At 58.5% G+C, this 20,097-nt stretch overlaps 1 protein-coding gene across 1 annotated transcript in view; it reads left to right on the top strand.

The window, feature by feature from the left end:
• Positions 1-20,097, top strand: part of KCNQ1 (potassium voltage-gated channel subfamily Q member 1) — a 297,380-nt gene that overhangs the window by 848 nt on the left and 276,435 nt on the right. Inside the window, exon 2 of the mRNA XM_007949332.1 lies at positions 7-108. Coding sequence (XP_007947523.1) covers positions 7-108 — 102 coding nt within the window. The remainder of the gene's footprint in view (positions 1-6; positions 109-20,097) is intronic.

The raw sequence follows: 20,097 nt of genomic DNA, 5'->3' as shown, positions 1-20,097 counted from the left end.
CTACAGCGTGCGCCGCCCGCTGCTGGCGCGCACCCACGTCCAGGGCCGCGTCTACAACTTCCTGGAGCGTCCTACCGGCTGGAAGTGCTTCGTCTACCACTTCACCGTGTGAGTACCCCGGGGCGGGTGGCGCGAGGGGCGCTCTCTACGCGGGTAGGGGCGCGGGCGCCCACTGCCACCTGCTGCCGCCCGGGCCGCCGGCGGGGGGAAGGCGTTATTGGGCAAACGGAGGAAGGGAGGGCGGGTGGCCTGAGCCTATCAGGGTCTCTGTGTGGGCCCGCAGGATGCGGGGGTGAAAGCGCCGCGCACGCCCTGCCCAAGTCCGTGTGTGTGTGTGTGTGTGTGTCTGTGTCTGTCTCGGGGCGCCCATGCCTCCTGGGGCCAGTCCAGGTGTTAATCCTCGCGGGAGAGAAGCTGTGCCTCCAGCCTCGCCCTGGGGTGGGTGGAAACCCGTTGGGGCGGGAAGCCCCAGCCGGAAAGGCCACATCCTGGATCCTGGCCGGTCTCTTTGGGGCCCCTGGAGGGGGACTGCTCTGCCAGGCGGCGGGTCCAGTGGGGTTCGCTTTGGGCAGCACGCCATTCCTGTGCCCAGGGCCACCTGGGCACAGGAACCAAGCTCAAGACCACCTGGGTCAGGTGGATGGAGGAGAAGGGGATGGTTCCTCACAGGGGCAGCCAGCACGGTGGTGGGCCAGGTTCCCAGAACACAGGTGTGTCCAGAAGGCCTAGCGAGGGGCGATGTGGCACCTGGCCCTGCAGCTGCCGCCCAGGTGGTTTTGATTCTGCCTGACGCAGACAGGAGTCTTGAGGAAGGGCCTGAGGAAGTGCCCCCCCCACCAAGGTCAGGCCATTGGCCTTGGTCCCTGCCTGGAGCCCTGCCCCCACCCCCACCCCACCCTGGTGGCTGTACTTCCTGGCTGCCCAGCCAACTGCCTCTTGGTACTGTGCCAGCCTCCAGCCTGTGGGTACTGGATCAGCTGGTCTCCTCTGGGTGCTGCACAGGGTGGGCTTCCTGTGTGTGCTTATGTACTCAGCTGGGCCTGGGCAAGGGCCTTCCAGGGGCCACCAGCCAGGCTCCCAGCAACTTAGAGCTCCGTCTTCAAATGTGAAGTGGATGGCGGAGCTGCTGCTGTGTGGGCGCTGGTGGTGTTGGGGTGCTGTGTCCAGAACAGAGGCCTCCAGGGCTTTGGGGCAAGTCTTGAGGCCCCGTCCAGCCATAAAGCCCCTTTCCCACCCCGTGCCTGTCTCCTGGAGTGTTGGGGACCCCTGGGCCATGCCTGGGGCTGCAGCAGCAGTCACTGGACTTGGGTTTAGGGGTATTGGTGTGCAGTCACCCAAGTGGTGACCCAAGGGACCCACCCAAGTGGGTGTCAGGCCCAGGCCAGGTTTGTGGGTACAGCTGTGTGAATGCCTCCTGCCTCCCAGAGCCCTGAGAAACCCAGGAAGGCCGAGCAGCAGCCCCTGGAGGAGGCCCTGCAGGCTGACTATCCTGAAGCTCTGGGTGCCAGTGCTGGGCCTCAAGTGCCAAGGGGCCAGTGTGGCAGGGCCCTCGAGGGGCTGCTGTGACAGGGTGCCACCGCTGGTTCCTCCGGGAGCATGCACGGTCGGCCACTGCTCCACTGGAGGAAGGGGACTGGGGACCAGAGGAAGTCCCTGCTTCACCTCACTTTTCTTCCTGGCTCTGATTGTTCTGCTCACGGAAGTCCGCTGAGGAGCTCGTGTGGAGCAGAGGCAGGGCACCTCTAGGCTTCCCCAAGGGAGGTGAACTCAGGCCAACCTCTCACTCACGGCCCTTCGGAGCCGTGCCAGGCCCCAGGGATGGCTGTCGACATGCTGCTAAAGTCCCCTCCAGCCTGGGTGGGACTCAGGGAACCCCCTGGATGGGGTCCTCGAGGGTGTCTCTCATCCCCCAACATCTCCTGGACATCGACAGGGCCCCAGGTGCTCTCTTGGAGCTGGGATCACAGACCAGCTGAAGCAGAGAGACAGCACCCCCACTGAGAGACTGCCCACGTTGGGGTGGATGGGGCCTGTCCCCGCCCCCTCCCACCCATGCTGGGGTGCAAGGCCCAGCCACCAGGGTTGCTGTGAAAATCGGATGAGGTGGTGGCAGAGAAAGGTCTCATTGGTGGACATAGGGTAGTGATGGGGGGAGAGTGTTGTCCCACTGCACCTGGAATGACTTTCCTGCATTCGTCCTGGCTGTCCCTGTCCCCACCCCACCCACTGCCCCTTGTTGGCATGGCTGCCCCTCCGCACCCCCAGTCCTGCTCCTCAGCCCTCTGCGTTGTCCCCACTTGGGCCAGAGCCTGGGAACAGCAGCCTTGGCTTGGATGGGGACCTCAGCTGAGGGTGGAACACCTGCTAGATGCCTGTCCCCTCCCTTGGTGCTGAGGGCTTAGGAATCCAGGCAGAGCCCTGACCCTGGGGTCCTAGCTGCCTGGATCAGGGGCCTGCAGGGGGGAGTGCAGGGGCCAGCGGGCGGGCGAGTGGCAGCTCACTCCCAGCCTCCACGCCCTCCCCTGAAGGCTCTGGCTGCAGGAGGCTTCAAGTTACAGGAGCCTAGGGCTGCTCTTCCCTCCTCCTGTCCTCTCTGTCCCCTTTCCCCCTTTGTCCCTGTCCCCATCTACTCGCCCTCCCTGCTCCTTCTTGGGAGGTGCAGCACTGTGGGCTTAGGCCCCTTCTTTGCCTCGCCCCATCTGCCGCCCTTGGTGCTTGACCTGGGGAAGTCCTGTCTTTTCTGGGCCTCAGTTTACTTTGGTCCCTCAGGAGGTACGAGGCTGAGCCAGGTGGCCCTGTGAGCTCGGGGGCGGCCGACCCTTGCCCGCTCTGTGTCCCTGCTCAGGCTGGACCCTTGGGGCTGGGCCGCTCAGAAGAGGGGTGAGGGGCAGGTGAGGAGTGAGTTGTTGACAGGGCTGCCTTGTCCCTCCTGTCCTGCCCTCTGCCCTGGCTTTTCCAGGTCTCAAGAACGTTCCGGTGGCTTTGGCGGCACCTTCAGTTCGTGTTAATCATTTATGGCTCTAGAACGTCACTGGGCTGGTCCTGCCTGTCCCTCTGCAGGTGGCCTATTATGGGCCACCACACAAGAGGGCCTGTGAGCGAGAATGGGAGGGGTGGGGGAGGACGGGGCCACATGGGGGGCGGGCTGTCAAGTCGTTTTTGCATCCTCCTCTTTGAGACCCCCCAGCCCGTTCCTCGGCCCTGACATTCCAGGCCATCCTTCTCCCAGTGCTGCCTCCGCTGGGCCTGATCTGGCCTGGTTCTCTGGCTGCCCAGAGACACCCTGCCCTACACGCCCCCGGACATCTGGGTCTGCCTTGTCCGTGTGGGAAGGACCTAATGGGGACCTGTATTAGTTAGGGGGCACAGCACTCTGTCCTGGGATAATGGACTGCCTTGTCACACTGGGAGGCAGTGGGGTTGGCATCAAGGTGGTGACAGCTTGGAGACCTCACTGGGGCAGACCCTCCCTGGTGCACAGAGGAGGGTCCACAGCCCCTGGTGACCTGGTGCAGGACGCTGAACGAGGGGCTGGCAGGTGTGTGCATGTAGAGCCGGAAGCCTTCCCATCTGAACAGCACCCCCATGGTCCGGCCACCTCAGCAGAGTTCCCGAATGCTCTGAGCCCAGGCTTCCTTGTCCGCGACAGACACGTCATGGGCCTGGCACCTTCTTCAAAGGCTGGACAGAATGGTCACCATGTCCTGTGCTGAGTCGAAGCTGCTTCCCTACCCATGGTCAGCTGGTGGCCTGGGCCTCCCTCACAGAGCAAGGCTGGGGCAGGTGAGGGACAGTCCTCTCTATACTAGGGGTCCTGACTGCTCTGGGACCTTCACCTGTGAGGCCAGTAGCACCCAGGGAGGGGCTGGGCCCAGGGAGGGGTTGAGGGGTCTGACCTGGGGTAGAGATGTGGGGTGCCTCAGGTTTCCCAGGGGTGCTGGGTGCCAGCAGGAGGAATGCTTTTCCTCTGCCCAGGCTCCTGTAGCCGGAACACAGAGCTGTGGGCCCTGGACATTGAGGGGAAAAGGCTGCAGAGATGTCAGGGTGGTGCCCAGGACAGAAGTGTGTGCTCAGGATGGGGCTTCAGGGTCCCCTCTCTGTGCCGTGGGGACCCCTATGAGTCAGCTGTAAGGCAGAGCCACCCAGGGATGTGCCTCCATGGGTCAGGTGACTTGAGTCCAGGGAGCTGGTGGTCACTGCTACCTGTTGTCCCAGCTCACGGCATACTGCGTGGCAGAGGTCCTCGTGCTCCAGCTCCCTATGGCCTGGCAGCGGGGGCCCTGTGAGCCCCACGAGTGTCCTGAGGGGCCCGGGGCTTCCATCTCTGTGGGGCCTCTGTCCTCACGGCAGTCACATGGCCTGTCGCTGGCAGCGCGGAGGTGTGGCCCTGCACGTGGTAGACAGACTGTGTCTCCTTGCTCCTGTCCTGTCCTTGGGGGGCTTGGGGCTGTTGTCCCCACCTCTCCAGAGACAGGGATGTGAGGAGCCCCTGGAGGCCTCTGTGGGCTTGTCCACTGGGAGGCACCACCCCCACCTCCAGAGTCCCTGCCAGGTGGACAAGGTGTAAGGGGGCCAGGTTCTTGTTCTTGGCCTTGTAGGCAAAGACCCAAGAGTCACCACAGTGGGTGTAAGGGGTTCCGCTTGCCAGAGCCCCCTCATCCCAGCGTGCTGAGGCGGTGGCCTGGGGCTGGTGCGAGATCTGGCTGAGCTACAGCTGGGCTGCCACTCCCTCTTCCCTGGGAACCCGGGGCCCAGGAGGGTGGATGGTTTGGCTAAAGCCGGTTTTGTAGTCTTTTAGGCAAACCACACTTAACCTGTGAGCTGAGAACAAACTGGGGAGGTCTTCCTGCTAAAGGCACAAGCCCCACCCAGAGTTGTTGTGGGAACTCTGCCTTTCTCCAAAGCCAGCTAACTGTGAAGTAGCTGAATCCTGCCCACTTGGGTTCCAGGGACGGTAGAGACCCCAGGAGGGCAACAGGGTGGAAGCAGCATGCCCCTGGGAAGACCGAACTCCCTGGAGCTGGCAGGGTGGTCATGCCATTAGCCACAGAAGAAGGGGTTGGAGGTGGGCAAGCAGGAGGCCCCTGCTCCTGCGAGATCCCCTGGGTGTCTGTCTTGTTCCTAAAATAGCCCTGGGAGCAGCCCTGGGACTTGGATTCCCCGAGCACCGAGATAAGGCAGCACCGACACTCAGGACTGGGCTGCCTCTGCCCCACCAGCCCCACCACAGTGGGGCTACGAGAAGCCTGGTGGGCTAGTCTTCGTGCGTGCACTTGTGTGTGTCGGGAGGGCAGAATGGGGGCTGAGGCCAGGCCTGGGTTCTCTTTGCCCCAGATGGTACCTACTTCTGTTTGCGTGGCTCTCGCCCCTGCCTCCAAGGTGGAAGCTCAGGAATTTGGGGCCTCCAGCTGCCATGGAATGAGGGAAGGGTCTTGGATCCATTTGAGGCCCAGCATGGAGTAGGTGTCCTGGAGAAATGGATGGACAGACAGATGGAGGGCGAAGGTGGAAAGATGGATGGGTGGTTGGATGGGGGAATGGATGGATAGAAGATGGGTAGATGTGTTGATGGGCAGATGGGTGGATGGATGGGTGGTTGGACAGATGGTTAGGTAGTGGGTGGATGGGTGAGTAGATGGATGAGTGGTTGGATGGATGGGTGGGTGGGTGGATGGATGGATAGAATACGAGTGGATGTGTTGGATGGATGGGTGGTTGGGTGGGTAGAAGATGGGTGGATGGATGATGGGTGGATGTGACAGACGGGTGGGTGGGTGGATGGGTAGAAGATGGGTGGATGGATGGATGGGTGGATGTATTGACAGACAGATGGGTGGTGGATTGGTGGATGTATTGATGGATGGGGGGATAGATATGTTGATGGATGGGTGGATGTGCTGATGGGTAGATGGGTCGTTGGATGGAGAAAGGGATGGGTGGAGGGAGAGAAGATGGGATGGGAGGGTTGGGTAGGTAGAGGAATGGATAGAGGAGGGGATGGATGGGTGGATGGGTAGGTAGGTAGCTGGGTGGATAATGGAGAATGATGGAGGAGTGGATGTATGGGTGTGTGGATGGACAGATGGATGGGTGGATAATGGCTAGATGGATAGATGATTGGGTGGATGGACAGGTGGATGGATGGATGGATAGAGAAACAGCTGTATGGGTGGATGAAGGCACACTGATGACAGCGCCCAGCAAGCACACTGGCTGGGCCATTAGCTGTCATTAATGGGCCTGGAGGAAGGTGGAACCTGGCCTGCCTAGCTCTAGAATAGGGGCTGGATCTGCTCTGTTGGCCTTTCTGTGTGAACTTGGCCAAGTTCTAAGACTCGAAAGGCAGCAGCATGTCCTGGTCCTGAAGAGCCCCTGCCTACTGTGTCTTCTGAGACCCTGGAGTGGCTTGTAGCCTTCCCCTGGCTATGGGAGTCCTGCCTGGGGGCGGTTTGGGTTCTGGCCAGAGGGGTTTGGGGGATCGCCATGGAGGTGATGCCTGGTCACTGTGGGGACATGGGTGGGCTGCTGGAGGTGAGAGTGGGTGTGGGTGATGAGGTCAGGGTGGGCACTTAATGAATGTCCTTTGTCACCTGGTCTTCAGGCAAGGTGGCTGGCAAGTCAATTGGTTAGTCTCCAGGCTGCAGCCTTGGCCCTCTCAACTCGCCTCCGCTATGTGCAGTGGCCGGCACTGCCTATTTGACTGGTGTGATGGCTGTCCCTGCCCCCTGTGTCCCAGAAAGACCCTGCAGGCCCCACCCTCACTGTTCCCGAGTGGGAGGTCCAGGGCATGTGCCCTGGTTTGTTCTGTAGGTGCCCCCATCCAGGGGTGCAGGGAGGGCAACAGACGTGGCCTGATGTCAGTGAGGAGGGGCCCGAGGCGACCTCACTGGGGGGAAAGCAGTGCGGAGAGGAGAGCAGGTGGGGGGGGGCTGGCATCTTGAGCACAGTGGAGACTGTCCTCTGGGCTGTGAGGTTCAGCAGCTGGAGGGTAGTGGGGACCAAGGCTGAGCCAGCAGGCGGGGCTGGCCAGGGGCTCGGTGACCTCTAAGCAGTGGGGTGTAGGTGGGGCCAGTGCCCAGGTGTGAGCAGAGCATGGGGACTTTAGCACTGAGAGTGGGGGAGGGGCAGGTCCTAGGAGTAGAGTGCCTGGCTTGCCTCCAAACTGCTATGACCTTGTGTGACCTCTGGACCACCTGTGTCCCTGGGAGACCTGCCCTGCCTGCCTGGCTGGGTAGGGAGCAGAGATGAGGAACAGGAAGGGGCTCTCAGACACCACAAGGTCAGTCCAGGGCTGGTGGGGTTCAGGGCTTCCTTTAACCTTCCCTTGGACCAGAGACCTTCTGGGCGGGCGGACAGACACCGGAATGTTCTGGAAGTCCTTGGCATGGGGTGAAAGGGGGCATGGGAGGGCCTGGGGCAGCCCCACCTCCCACTGTTATCAAGCCTCAGCTGGCGGGCCGCCTGCCACCTCAAAGGCACGCCGCCCTGGCATCCACTGGCGTCTCCGGACTCTCCAGGGGCAGCGGTGGGGGTGGGGGTTGGAGGCACGTTCTCTGTGTGCCAGGAGCATGTCACGAGCCTGCGGGGCACAGGCCCTGGGGAGGTCCTCCCGAGAGGGACCAAGATCCAGGGAGGTCTGTGGGTGGCGGGGCCGAGATCTGAACCGGAGTTTGTGCAGCTCCAGGCCCAGACCAGGGGGCGCTGCTGAGTTGTGGTGATGCAGGAGGCTGGGTGGCCTGGCCCCCGGCTCCCGCCTGGTGACCCCAGGCTCTGGGGCTCAGGGGCGGTAGGCACCTGTATCCTGAGGTGCCACAGCAAAGGACCCCGAAGTGGGGGCTTAAACAACAGACCAGAAGTCCAAGGTCAAGGAGTGTGCAGGGGCGTGCTCTCACAGAACGCTCTAAGGAAGGGTCCTTCCTCCCCTCTCTGGGCTCCTGGTGGCCCCGGCGTTCCCGGACTTGTGCCATGTCACTCCAGCCTCTGTTGTCACATGGCACCTTGTGGGTGTCTCTGCATCCAGTTTTCCTTCTTATAAGGACACCAGGAACCTTGGTGGCACAGTGGTTAAAGCATTCGGCTGCTAACCAAAAGTTTGAAAGTTTGGTGGTTTGAGCCCACCAGCTGCTCTGTGGGAGAAAGATGCTTCCAGACCCTGTTGGGCAGTCCCACTCTGTCCTCTAGGGGTGCTGTGAGCTGGAATTCACTCCACAGCAGTAGGTTGGGGTGTCAGGACACCAGTCATTTTATTTCGGGTCCCCCTGCTCCAGGATGACCTCACGTTAACTTGATAACACCTGTAGAGTCCCTACTTCCAAACCAGGTCACATTCACAGGGATTGGGGGCCTAGATGTGGCACTAGTCAGTCCACATGGCACCTGTGTCCGCCCCACGTGGGGCCACCTTCTTGGGGCTGCTGTGGGAAGCAGAGGGTCTTCGTGGAGCTCACACTAGCTCCCAGGGCTCAGGGGTCTGTGTTGGGGGTTGGTTTGATTCTAAAGCAGGGCCCAGAAACAGGGGTCCTGTCCCTACAGCAAAGCAGCCTGTGGGAAAAGTACCCAGCTGTGGGGCAAATTGGTTCCAGACCAAGACTAGAGCCAAAACCAAAACACCACACCCACTGCTGTGGAGTCCATTCTGACCCACAGCGCCCCTAGAGGACAGAGTGGAACTGCCCACAGGGTCTCCAAGGCTGTCAATCTTCACAGAAGCAGAGCCCAAACCACACCCACTACCATGGAGTCCATTCTGACCCACAGCGCCCCTAGAGGACAGAGTGGAACTGCCTCAGAGGGCTCCCTGGGGCTGTCAGTTTTCACAGAAGCAGACTGCCTCATCTTTCTCCTCCTGAGCTGCTGGTAGGTTCAAACCAGCGACCTTCTGGTTAGCAGCCAAATGCTTTAACCACTGTGTCCCCAGATCTCCTGAAGAGGCTGGGAAGATAACTGGGGGCAATGGGGTAATGGGACTGCAGCCTGGGGTTTGACCGAGCTATATGATCCTGCCCTGGAAAGGCGCTTGGTATCAGACAGTGGGGTCAGGGATCATGGCGTGGTACCAGGGTTCTCCCACCACCAGCGTGCGAGGAGCCGCGGCATGGGGGCTTGTGGTGGGCCTTCTTGGGCGTGGGGATGGGTTTATAACGTTCAAGTGTCTTCTGGGGTGAAACTGTACGCGGTGAAGTGTGCCAGCGCAAGGCTCGCTGCATGTGGGATTCAGCAACGCTGATCCTGTTCTCTGAACTGTGCGGCCGATTTTGCTGGGTTTATAAATTTATAATCTTTGCTTCTCTGGACCTTCTGATGTAAAAACACTGCTTTTAATGCAAGAAGGCCATTGTCTTAGTTCTCTAGTGTGGCTAAAAGAAACAGCACACGTGGGGCTCGGACAGACAGAAGTGTGTTCTCTCACTTTGCAGGAGTCTGGAAGTCCACATTCAGGGCGCCAGCCCAAGGGGAAGGCTCTCTGTCGGCCCTGTGGGAAGGTGCTGGTCTCCTGTCAACATCTGTGGGCCTGGCATCCCTTAGGGATTACCATGTGTCTTGGCATCTCTCTGAACCTAGAGGGTTCTCAGCACAGGGACCCTGGTCCCAAAGGTACCCCCTGCTCCTCTTTCTGGTGGAGGACCCCTGTTCTCTGCTCGCTTCTGTCTCCTTATATCTGTTGTGAGATAAAAAGTGGGATGTAGGCCACGCCCCAGGAGACTTACATCTGATCAGGGCTGTGACCCGAGTAAGGGGGTCACATCCTACCCTGATCCCCTTACAGCTGAGGCTGACCACGCCAGATCCCATTATGGGGGGTGATGACATCATTATCAAACTGCCAGGCCACTGAGAATCACAGCTCAGCCAAGGTGACAAAAGTTTTGGGGCTGCAGTTCAATCATGGCAACCATTTTAATTAAAATCAGTGGCAGGAGGGATGCCCATAGGGTCCCGTGGCCCTGGGGGTGTCTGGTAGCTGTCTCGGGCTGAGGAGGCCCAGTGGGCTGCTGAGCACGGAGCACTGAAGCGGGGGGCAGGGGCGCTGGCGAGGGGGGTGTCCTGCGGCCCGACAGGGGGGCCTGGGGCTGGGTCCCAGGTCCCGACCTGCGGAACCCTCAGCATGTTCTAAGGGCTGATGTCTGACTGGTCCATCTGGGCTGGGAGAGCGCTCTGGAGGGGGTGGCGCTGGCTCTCTGAGGCCAGCTGGGGGACCCTGTTGGGTCACCGCAGACCTGCCAGCAGCCCACCTCTGCCTGGCAGGTGGGGACAGGTGCCGGGGGCCCTGAGCCTGGGCAGCCCCTCCGACCCTGAGCTGCGCAGTGGTGACCTCCTGGGTGCTCAGCTCGTTCAGGTCACCCTTGACTGGTAGGCAGCCGGGAGCCAAGCTCTCCAGGCAGCTCTGGATCTAGGTGGTTCCCAGGGGCCCCTGCCAGGCCTGTAACCTGACCTGTCCTTCCAGGGAGCCCCTGGGGGCCCACTTGTGCCCTGTGTCAGAGCCCTAGCCACCGTTGTGACTCAGACACACCCAGTGCTCCTGCGGCCCCTGCCCAGGGCATATCACCAGTGACACTGGGCAGCGGCCTGCCTTGTTGGTGCAGGTGCAGCCATGCTGTGGCTCCATTTTATAGCTGGGGAAACTGAGGCCCAAGGTGAGGGAGGCGCCTCTGAAGGGAGGGGACTGGGGAAGGCTTGGCTGAGCCCCTGCCTGGGTGGGTCTCACTGGTGGGAGGCATCCTAGGGTCGCCCCCCCAGGCCAGGTCGCTCGCTGCCCGCTGCTGTCCCTGGTGAGCCCCCTCCCCTTTGCAGGAAGAAGACTGGGGGCTCGCAGAAGCGAGAGAGTCATAGGTGAATGAGGTGCTAGGGTCCCTCATCTATCTCAGGGCCCTCTGTCGGTCCTGAGCCCCCGCTGCTGGATCTGGGCCCCCCGCTAGTGCTGTCCCCGCTCTGGTCCTGGGGCATCCGTTCTTGGGGGCAAGGTGCCGTCCTGGGCCCCATCCCCGAGCAACCGCTGGCCTGGTTTCCACAGGACGGTTCGGCGGCATTTTCTGGAGTTTTGTGTCCATGGAATCGCTCGCGGCTCCGTTGTCCGGCTTCCTTCAGTTGGCAGGCTCTCTCCTTTGGGCTTCACCCTGTGTTGTTGGGCTCTTGGCAGTTCCTTCCTTGTATCCATGTTCTTGGGCCGCTTGGCAGGTTGGTACTTTGTATCTGAGCCGGGTGTATTGGGGGCTCGTTACTCTGTGTCCTGTTGTGCGGCAGACCACTGCTTTGTTGCTTCGCCTGGGAAGGGGCATTTGGGGTGCTGCGGACTGCAGCTGTCACACGGGAGTTGCGGTGAGCGTTTGTGTGCAAGTCCTTGCGGGGCCTTGTTCTTTAACTTCCTTGTGTGAGTAACGTAGATGAACACGGCTGGGTCAAATGGTAGGTGTAGGTTGAACTGTTTAAGGAACTGCCCCGAGTGTTCTCCACGGCGGCGGCTCCATTTTGCGCTCCTGCCAGCAGTGGGCGAGAGCTCCGGTTGCCCCCCATCGTCACAGCACTTGGCGAGGTCAGTCTCTGTGTTTCCGTTATCCTCAGAGGTGTACAGTGATGTCTTGTGGTTTTAGCTTCCATTTTGTGTGTGACAATGACACTGAGCGTTTTCCCCACAGCTTGCTGGCCACCCATATGTCTTCCTTGGTGAAGTCTGTTCAAATCCTTTCCCGTTTAAGAAAGCTGGCTGGGTGGTTTCTTTGTTGATAAATTTGAGCTCTTTATATATTTTGGATGCAAACCTTTTGTTAGAGACATGCTTTGCAAGCCCCCACCCCCGTCTGTGGTGTCTTCGTCTCCTGACAGGGCCCTGGGAGGATCGAAGTCTCTCGTTTGGATGAAGCTCAGTTTATCCGTTTGTTCGTCCTGGATGTGTCCTTGGTGCCCTAGATGAGGGACTGCTGTCCAAGCCTGGGGCATGGACAGCCTCTCCTGGAAGTTGAGTTTTACGTTTGGACTCACGCTCCGTCTCGAGTGGTTCTGTACCGACTGGGCGGTGTGGCGGAGGCGGTCCCGTGCCGCACTGTGGCTTGAGGAGGCCATGCTTCCCCTGGACCTTGCCTCTGGGGAGCTGTGTGTTGACACCCCCACCCCCCACACACACATCTGTACCGCCTGTTGCCGTAAACCCACTGTGTCCTCATCTAATCTCTCTGGACAGCCTGTGGGATTAGGGTTGACTGTGATGAAATCCCTGCTGGGAAACGGAAGCCGAGATTTGAACCCAGGACTCTCTGAACTTGAGCCCGTGCGTTCCCGGGTTCTCCAGGGGTTCTTGCAGAACACCTCGCCCCCCAGTGCTGCTCTGGCAAGTGGGGGATGGGCAGGGCGTCTCCCCAAACTTACCTTCTCTTTCTCCTCCTCCCTCCTCCTTCCCCCTCCCACCAGCCTCCCCCTTCCTTTGTCCTCATCTTCCTCCCCCCCCTTTGGCTGCACCTTATACCCCCTTCCCCCCTCCCTGCCTTGGGCCCAGGTGTCTCAGTTCTGCTTTGATTTTGGGGCCTTGGCCCACGGGAGACAAAAGGCAAGTGGTTGGCATGTCAGCTGGGGGAGCTGGCTCCTGTCCCATCTCACTGCTGGGGACGTACACAGGGTCTGAACACAGCAGCATGTCAGCCTCCTGTGTGCATGTGTGTGTGTATATATGCACGTGTGTGTACATGCATGTATGGGCACACCTCATGCATGTGCATGCATATGCATACGTGCAAATATGTGTCTCCACATACATGAACATGTGTGTGTGTGTGTGTGCGTGCGTGTGTGTGTGACCCTCACAGAGGGCAGAGCTGGAAAAGGCCTCATAGAATGCGTTCTGGTCAGTGATCTGGGCTTGGGCCTCCCTGGCGTTCTTCCTGGTGAATGACCTTGGCCCGGCCCCTGGCCCTCACTAGACCTCTCCTTGTCTGGAGGGGGGGGGGACCCACACCTGTCCCGTAGCCCCGGCTTGTTTGAGGACTGCATGTGATGGTTCTGTGAATGTAGCCAGGTACAGCACTGTCCTCTGGGGACGAGGGTGGCCCTGACTTTATGGGGGACTTCCTGTGGGAAGGGGAGGGAGTGACTTCATGGCTCGGTGCTAGGTCAGGCCCCCTTCTGCTCACCCCGGCACCCCAAGTACTGAGACAGAGGGCCTCTTGGTGAGAGGATGAAGGAGCTACCATTACTCCCCCACATTCCTGCCCCTGGCAGAGTTTGGCCCCATCTACCCAGCCGCCTCTTCCCTGGTGGCACCCATCACTGTGTGATTGAGCCTCAGGGAGGCCCCTTCCTGGGCCGAGGAGTGGCCCGTGCGGAACGAGGTGAGCAGTGACGTGCTGGGTCTGGCCTGGGGGATGTTTTACTGTTGGTTCTGTTATTACTGCACCTGGAAATGAGCAGCCAATAAACTGGGGCCTTGTGTTAGCTGGGAGCCCAAGCTGGGCATCAGGACCCAGTTCGAGTAGAGAGGGGTGTCATGTGTCTGGTCCTGGTCCTGGTCCAGGCAGTAAGGCTGGGCCTCAGAGAAGTAGGGCTGGGTGGGGTGGGGAGGGGTAGGGCTGGACTGGGGTGGGGAGGGAGCCCATGGGGAGGCTCCAGGCTTCCCTGAGGGCGGGCTGTATCCTGGCTGTGTCCGTCACCGGGTCAGCCCCTGCCTGATGCTTGGTGTGGAGCAGACGCTCCGGAACCACATGTGGCCTGACGTCACCCGGAAGCTCCGGCCTTTGTGGGGTTTGTGCGGCCGGGGGTTCGGGGCTGACGGATCATTCTAGATCATGACGATGGTGGGTGACGTTACCGTGACGTGGGCCTGGCACCGTGTGCGGTGCTGGAGCCCTGTACGAGGACTTACTCGTAGGGCCCTCATCACAGCCCTACCTCAGCCTCACTTGTATATGAGAAACTGAGGCACGGGACGCGTAGCTAGTGAAAGGCAGCGCCCAACTGGGGCCCGGACATCAGACTTCAGGGATAGCCTCTGTGTGTATGTGTGTGTATGTATGTGTGTGTGCGTGTGTATGTGTGTATATGTATACAGCATGTGTGTGTATGTGTTTTAAAAAATTAAGGTAAAATGTACATGGCATGAACTTTACCATCTCATCCTCTTAAAGCGAGCAGTTGGCTGGTACCTGGCGCACCCACTGTGTTTTGCCAGTGCCAGCGTCAGGTTCTCCAGTATGTTCCCGTCACCGGAAGGGGACCCATGCCCGGTCACTCTCTGGGCAGCCGCCAGTCTGCTTCCAGGCTCTGCAGATCGGGCGGGGCTGGGCGCTCTGTAAGATGGAGTCCCACGGACTCTGTTCCCTCCGCGTCCTGTTCGAGGCCCTCCGCACACTTGGCTTTCTCCTGGTGCTAGTGTGGTGTCTCAGGGCGCAAGTGGACCACGTGTTCCATGGGTCGTTTCCACCTTTACACGTCACACGGCACGAGGTACCCCTGGCCACTGGACAGAGCTGGGGGGCATCACCCGGGCAGCTGTCCCCGGAGGCCTCTTTATAGGCCATGCTTTCTGGGGAGCCTGGCCCCCTCAGCCTCCCACACACGGGCTCTGGGTGCAGCCTCCCCGCAGCCCCTCCATGCTCACCTGGCCGCCATCCCATGGCTTCCTTTATCTGGCGGCTGCTAAGTTCCTCCACCAGGAATGTCCCCCCACCCTTCCACTGGGTGAAACCTGCGCTGTGACTGGAAGAGGACAGTGTGGCAGAAGCTTCATGGCTGGCATGGAGGGTGTGGGGAAAGTCTTTGTCCTGAAGGAGGGTGGGGGACTCAGACCTGGGCCGGCTCAGCGCCCCCAGCTGCCACTGGTCCCCCCGTGGTGATGGCCTCCGTGTCCCACCCTTTCTCGTCACTGACCTTCAGTCACCCGCCACAGTGCCCTTCCTTCCTTTCTCCCCGCCTCTGACTGGAAGTGTCGCTTCCGCCCGGGGTCTGGGCCACGTCTCACTGCTCCTTGGCGCTCACCACCCTCCCTCCTGACCTCACCTCCGTTTCTCCTGCCCTTTCTCAGGGCTGTCCTGCATGCTCAGCTCAGCCCCTCAGAAAGAACAAAGCCCGGTCCACCTCCTCCAGGCCACCTTCTCTGTGTCCCTGGACAGCAGCTTTCAGAAGGGCTGGCTCTACGTGCGTGTCCTCCCTGTCCCCAGGCTCCTGAGGCCCTGACCTAAAGCCTGTATCTTAGGCTCGATTACAAATTGCCAGTTAGAGAGCAAATGTATGTTGCTTATAAAAGTCATAAAACAAATATGGTAACCGCATACCATCCCACCAAAGCTACTGCCTAGAGTCAATTCCAACCCACAGCGCCCCTAGAGGACAGAGTGGAACTGCCCACAGGGTCTCCCAGGCTGTCAGTCAAAAGCAGACTGCCTCATCTTTCTCCTGCTTCTGAAGGCTGGTGGGTTTGAACTGCTGACCTTTCAGTAAGCAGCCAAGCATTTATAACCACTGCACCACTGGGGCTTCTTGCAGCATCTCAGCAACGATGTAAATAACAAAAAGAGGACCTCAGCAACAGGTGTAGGTTGTCAGGGTTTGAAATTTGACAGTCATTTGTAATAGTATGCTCTAAGAAATTTGGAAAACTTTGTAAATGGGTGGTTATGTGGGAAAAGAGAGCAACTTAAAACAGAATCAGGGAAGAGGAAGGCATCTCGGTAAGTGCAGAAATGAACCTGAAGCTGTCAGAGGCTGTGACCAAGTCTGAGTGCCCCAGAGGACGAGGTGGGCAGAGGGATGGTGCCTGACAGCCACCTGCTCAGCTCTGGGGGAACCGGGATCCGGCTACGGTCACGGTACCTCGCTCGCACGCTCAGTGCTGGGGACTCTTCATATACAGGCTGAAATGTGCTCGGATCTCAGCAAGTCGCCTAAGAGTTAGCTGTGGACTGGCCTCGGGGTGAGCCCACCCCTCCAGCCGGACCTTCCCAGCCTTGGGGTCAGACATCCGCCCACTGCACAGCGAGCTGTCGCAGCCTGACGGGCAGGCTGCCCAGTTCATTGAGTAAACATGGTGCTGACATGAAGACCTGGCAAAGATGACCCAGAGGAAACACAGCTTCATCAGCGTGCAGATGGAGAACCCTAAGCGAAGCAGGGGCTGGCAAAGGCAATGGAGTAGGCCGTTCAAGGTGACGGCACGTGGAGGCTGATGGCGGCCCCACCTCACGCAGCAGGAGCCCACGTCCCACTGACGGGTGTGTGCGCACATGTGTGTCGTGGAGAGAAACGGACTTGGTGGCTCAGTAGTAGAATTCTTTTTTCTTTTTTAATTTTTCTTGTGATTTGGGTGAAGGTTTACAGAGCAAATTCACTTTCCATACAGCAGCTCACATCCACTTTGTCGCATGACATTGACTGCAATCTCCCACAGTGCAACAGCTCCCCTCCCACTTCCTCCCCATAGTGACCTCTTCCCTGTGTCCATCCCTCCCTGCACTCCTGCCCCCAAGCTGTGTCCCTGAGCACACACAGCCCTTCTGTTCTCCCAGGATTGATCTCACCAAGGAGTGTATCTACCCAATGTAAATGTTCAGCTCATGTGCCTGTCTTCTGTTTGGCTGGAAGCCACAGGAGTGGGTTCAATTCCAGACCTGCAGGGCAGCTAGGGGCCATAGTCTCAGGGGCTCCACCAGGCTCTATCAGACCTGGTCCCCCCTCCTTTTTTTTAAATGATTTTGAGTTTTGTTCCACATTGTTCTCCTTCTCTATCCAGGATCTCCTACATAGATCCCCCTCCAAGTGGTTGACAGTAGTAGCCGGGCACCATCTAGTTCTTCTGGTCTCATAGTCTATAGGCTGCAGATTGCATGGTATACCAGTCATCAGGACTAATTGTTTCCATACATCTTTGGTTTTCTTCATTGTTCTTTGCTCTGGACAAGGAGAGACCCATCATTGCATCTAGATGGCTGCTTGCAAGCTTTTAAGGTCCCAGGCGCTACTAGCCAAAGTAGGAGGTGAAACAATGTTTTGTGTAGTATGTTATGCCAATTGAGCTTGATGTGCCCTACGACTATGGTCCCAAGCCCACAGGTCCAATTACTTGCTCCCCAGAGAGACTATGAGACCAGCATAGTATGTGAGCTGCTGTATAGAAGATGAATTTGCTCTGTAAACTTTCACCCAAATCTCACACACACACACACACACACACACATAAACCCCAAAACCCTGCAGTGTTGGAAACCCTGTGTGCAGCTCTGCCCTGTCCCGTAGGGTTGCTGGGAGTCGCTGTTAATGGAGGTGGAATAACGTGGTGAAGGGGGATGGGTGTAACCAGGGTCACTATGTGCAGAAATTGTTGAACTGGCCAGTGTTTCGTCATGTATATCTGTACCACAATCACAAGGCCAAGGAAGACCGAAGAACTCTTCACAATAAAGGAGACGACAGATGCAGGGCAACTAGATGGGACCCGCCATTTTGGCTGAATCCTGGACTGCGCAGACGAGAGCCACCAAAGCCATCGTTTGGGTCGTTGCTGACAGTAGACTCTGGGCCGTGGGCGAGGCAACTGTGTCTGTGCCCATTCCCCAGTTCTGACCACCACGTGGTTATTTACAGAAAGGAATGTCCTTGTTGCTAAGAATACACGCTGAGGCAGTTATCAGAAAGTGTCTGCAGCGTACTGTCCAACCGTTCAGGAAAATAACCGTCGTGGGCCGCAGTGGGGGCAGGGAGAACGACGGGGGGGGGGCGGGCAGCGTGGACCGTGTGGAACCTGGGCAGGGTTTGGGGGTTCCCTGTATGATCCTTGTCACTTTCTGGGGAACAGGAAGTTAAATTGCTAAGTGAACAGTCACCGCAGCCACGTCGGATTTGTCTGCACTGGGGAGAGTGTCCCCCTCGGACACATGCCGATAGGACCCAGGAGCCACGGATTCTGATCGGAATGTGTGGTGATGCTTCGAGCTGCCAGCGAAGCTGCGGGTGGACTCCTCGCTAAATCGCACCAAGAAGTTTTTAGATTTGTCCTGATGATCAGCTCAGATACATTCGTCATGGAACGTTTAGGAATTTTAAAGAAGAAAATGAAAGTGACCCGTCCTCCCGCAACCCAAAGATGCCTGCTGTGGGGGCGTTTCATTCCAGTCTGTCTTTGCTGTTGTTAATTTCTTCGTGTGTGTGTGTGTGTGTGTGTGTGTGTGTGTGTGTGTGTGTGTCTCTCATATTGCAGCCGGCGGCGTTAGCCAACAGGAGTTGGTTCTCTCTCGGCCACGAGCGTGGAAGTCCAGCTGGAGGGTGTCGGGTCTAGAGAAGGCTCCTCTCGCTGTCGGCTGGGGGGAGGGACAGTCCGTGTCCCTCGCCTACCTTGGCTGCTTGCCGTCCCCCCCCATCTCTGCTGTTCATTCACTTCTTTAGTCCATTTTTTTAGTCTCAAAAGAGGCTGACTTAGGACACACCCTACAGTAAGACTTCTCGTTAATGCAACAAAGAAAACCCGCTCCCAGACAGGATGAAAACCAGTTTGGGGGTTGGCATTGACAACATGGATTTTGGGGGTATGCGTGTGACTGGTCCCTGGAGAAGGGTGCCGTGCTTGGTCAAGTAGGGGGTCAGCGACAAGAGGGAGACCCTCCGTGAAGTGGACGGGCACAGTGGCCACAGCGACGGGCTCACATACAGCAAGGACGGGAGGAAGGGGCCCGACTCAGCAGTGTTTTGCTATCATAACGAGGTCGCCATGAGTTGGAACCGACTTGACAGCACCTGAGGAAACCGTGCTGGTTCTGTGTTCAGCTTTCCAAGGGACCACCAAACCGTCTTCCATCATCAATGGCGCTATTTTACGTTCCCACCAGCAGTGGGTGGGGCTCCAGGATTTTGTCCTGTTACGTTAAGGTCACTATGACTTGGAGCTGACTCGATGGCACTGAATAACACGTGTGCACGTGTGTATACACGTGCATGTGAGTAGGTGCATATATGTGTCTGTTTTTCTAAGTCACTGTGTGTCTGGTGCTCTGGTGGTGCAGTGGCTAAGACATTTGACTGCTAATCAGGTCAGCGGTTCAAACCCAGCAGCTTCTCTGCGAGAGACACTCTGTGGGACAGGACAGTTCTCCCCTGTCCTGTAGGGTAGCTATGAGTTGGATGCACGCCATCGCAGTGCGTTTTCTCGTGTCTGCATGTGCCTGTACGTGTGTGAGGAGTATGCATGCATCCACACAGGTACACTGGTGGGTTATGGGTCCACAGCCGGACCACCCCTCCCGAGCTGTGTGGCCATTTGCTGAACACATCGGTGCCTCGATTTCTTCCTCCAGGAAGTGGGGTAGCGGGAGGACTTGCCTTGCACGGTGGCTTTGAGAATTCCGCGAGCTGGTTGTAGGGCGTTCTTCGTGCCAGCTCACAGGCGGCGCTCGGCCGGAGTAGCCCCTGCAGGGTGTTCTGCGTGTTATGAAACCGGTGGGCACGTTTGTGTAAATAATTGTAAAACGGGCATGGTGCTAGAAAACGTGTTTGTGTCTCGTTATCCTTTGACTTTCAGGGACACATTCCACGCCGTCCGTCCATCTTTGTCACATCCTGAGGTCAGTGGCTTCCGTGTCTCCACGGTGCTACTGAGGGTTGAACTTTTCTCACTGGCTTTTGTTGACTACGGAGTCGTTTCCTCTTTTGCTCTTATAAATAGCTCTGTGATGCAAACCCGCCTGTTCATTGTGCCCGGAACTCAGATTGCTTCCTGGGGACACATTTTCAGGAGAGGGCCGACACGGTCAGCCGTCCCTATGTGCCTGCCTCTGACACCTGCGGCCAGTCTGCCTCCCACTCGGCTGGACACTGCTCACTTTTTACCCCCCTCTACAACAGTGAAAAGTTTCATCATAAAAACACTTGCCCATGTTTATAAGGCAAAAATGGTGGTGTTGTGCGCTGTTGACTCAGTTCCCACTCATGGTGACCCTGGAGGACAGAGCAGAACTGCCCACAGGTCTCCAAGGCTGTCAATCTTCACAGAAGCAAAGCCCAAACCACACCCACTGCATGGAGTCCATTCTGACCCACAGCGCCCCTAAAGGACAGAGTGGAACTGCCCACAGGGTCTCCAAGGCTGTCAGTCTTCACAGAAGCAAAGTCCAAACCACACCCACTGCCGTG

Source organism: Orycteropus afer, unplaced genomic scaffold, assembly GCF_000298275.1.
Source record: "Orycteropus afer afer isolate SDZICR_OR568_19922 unplaced genomic scaffold, OryAfe1.0 scaffold00244, whole genome shotgun sequence".
In the NCBI taxonomy this organism is placed as follows: domain Eukaryota; kingdom Metazoa; phylum Chordata; class Mammalia; order Tubulidentata; family Orycteropodidae; genus Orycteropus; species Orycteropus afer.
Note: the sequence above shows the minus strand (reverse complement) of the source record. Positions and strands in the feature narration are given on the sequence as shown.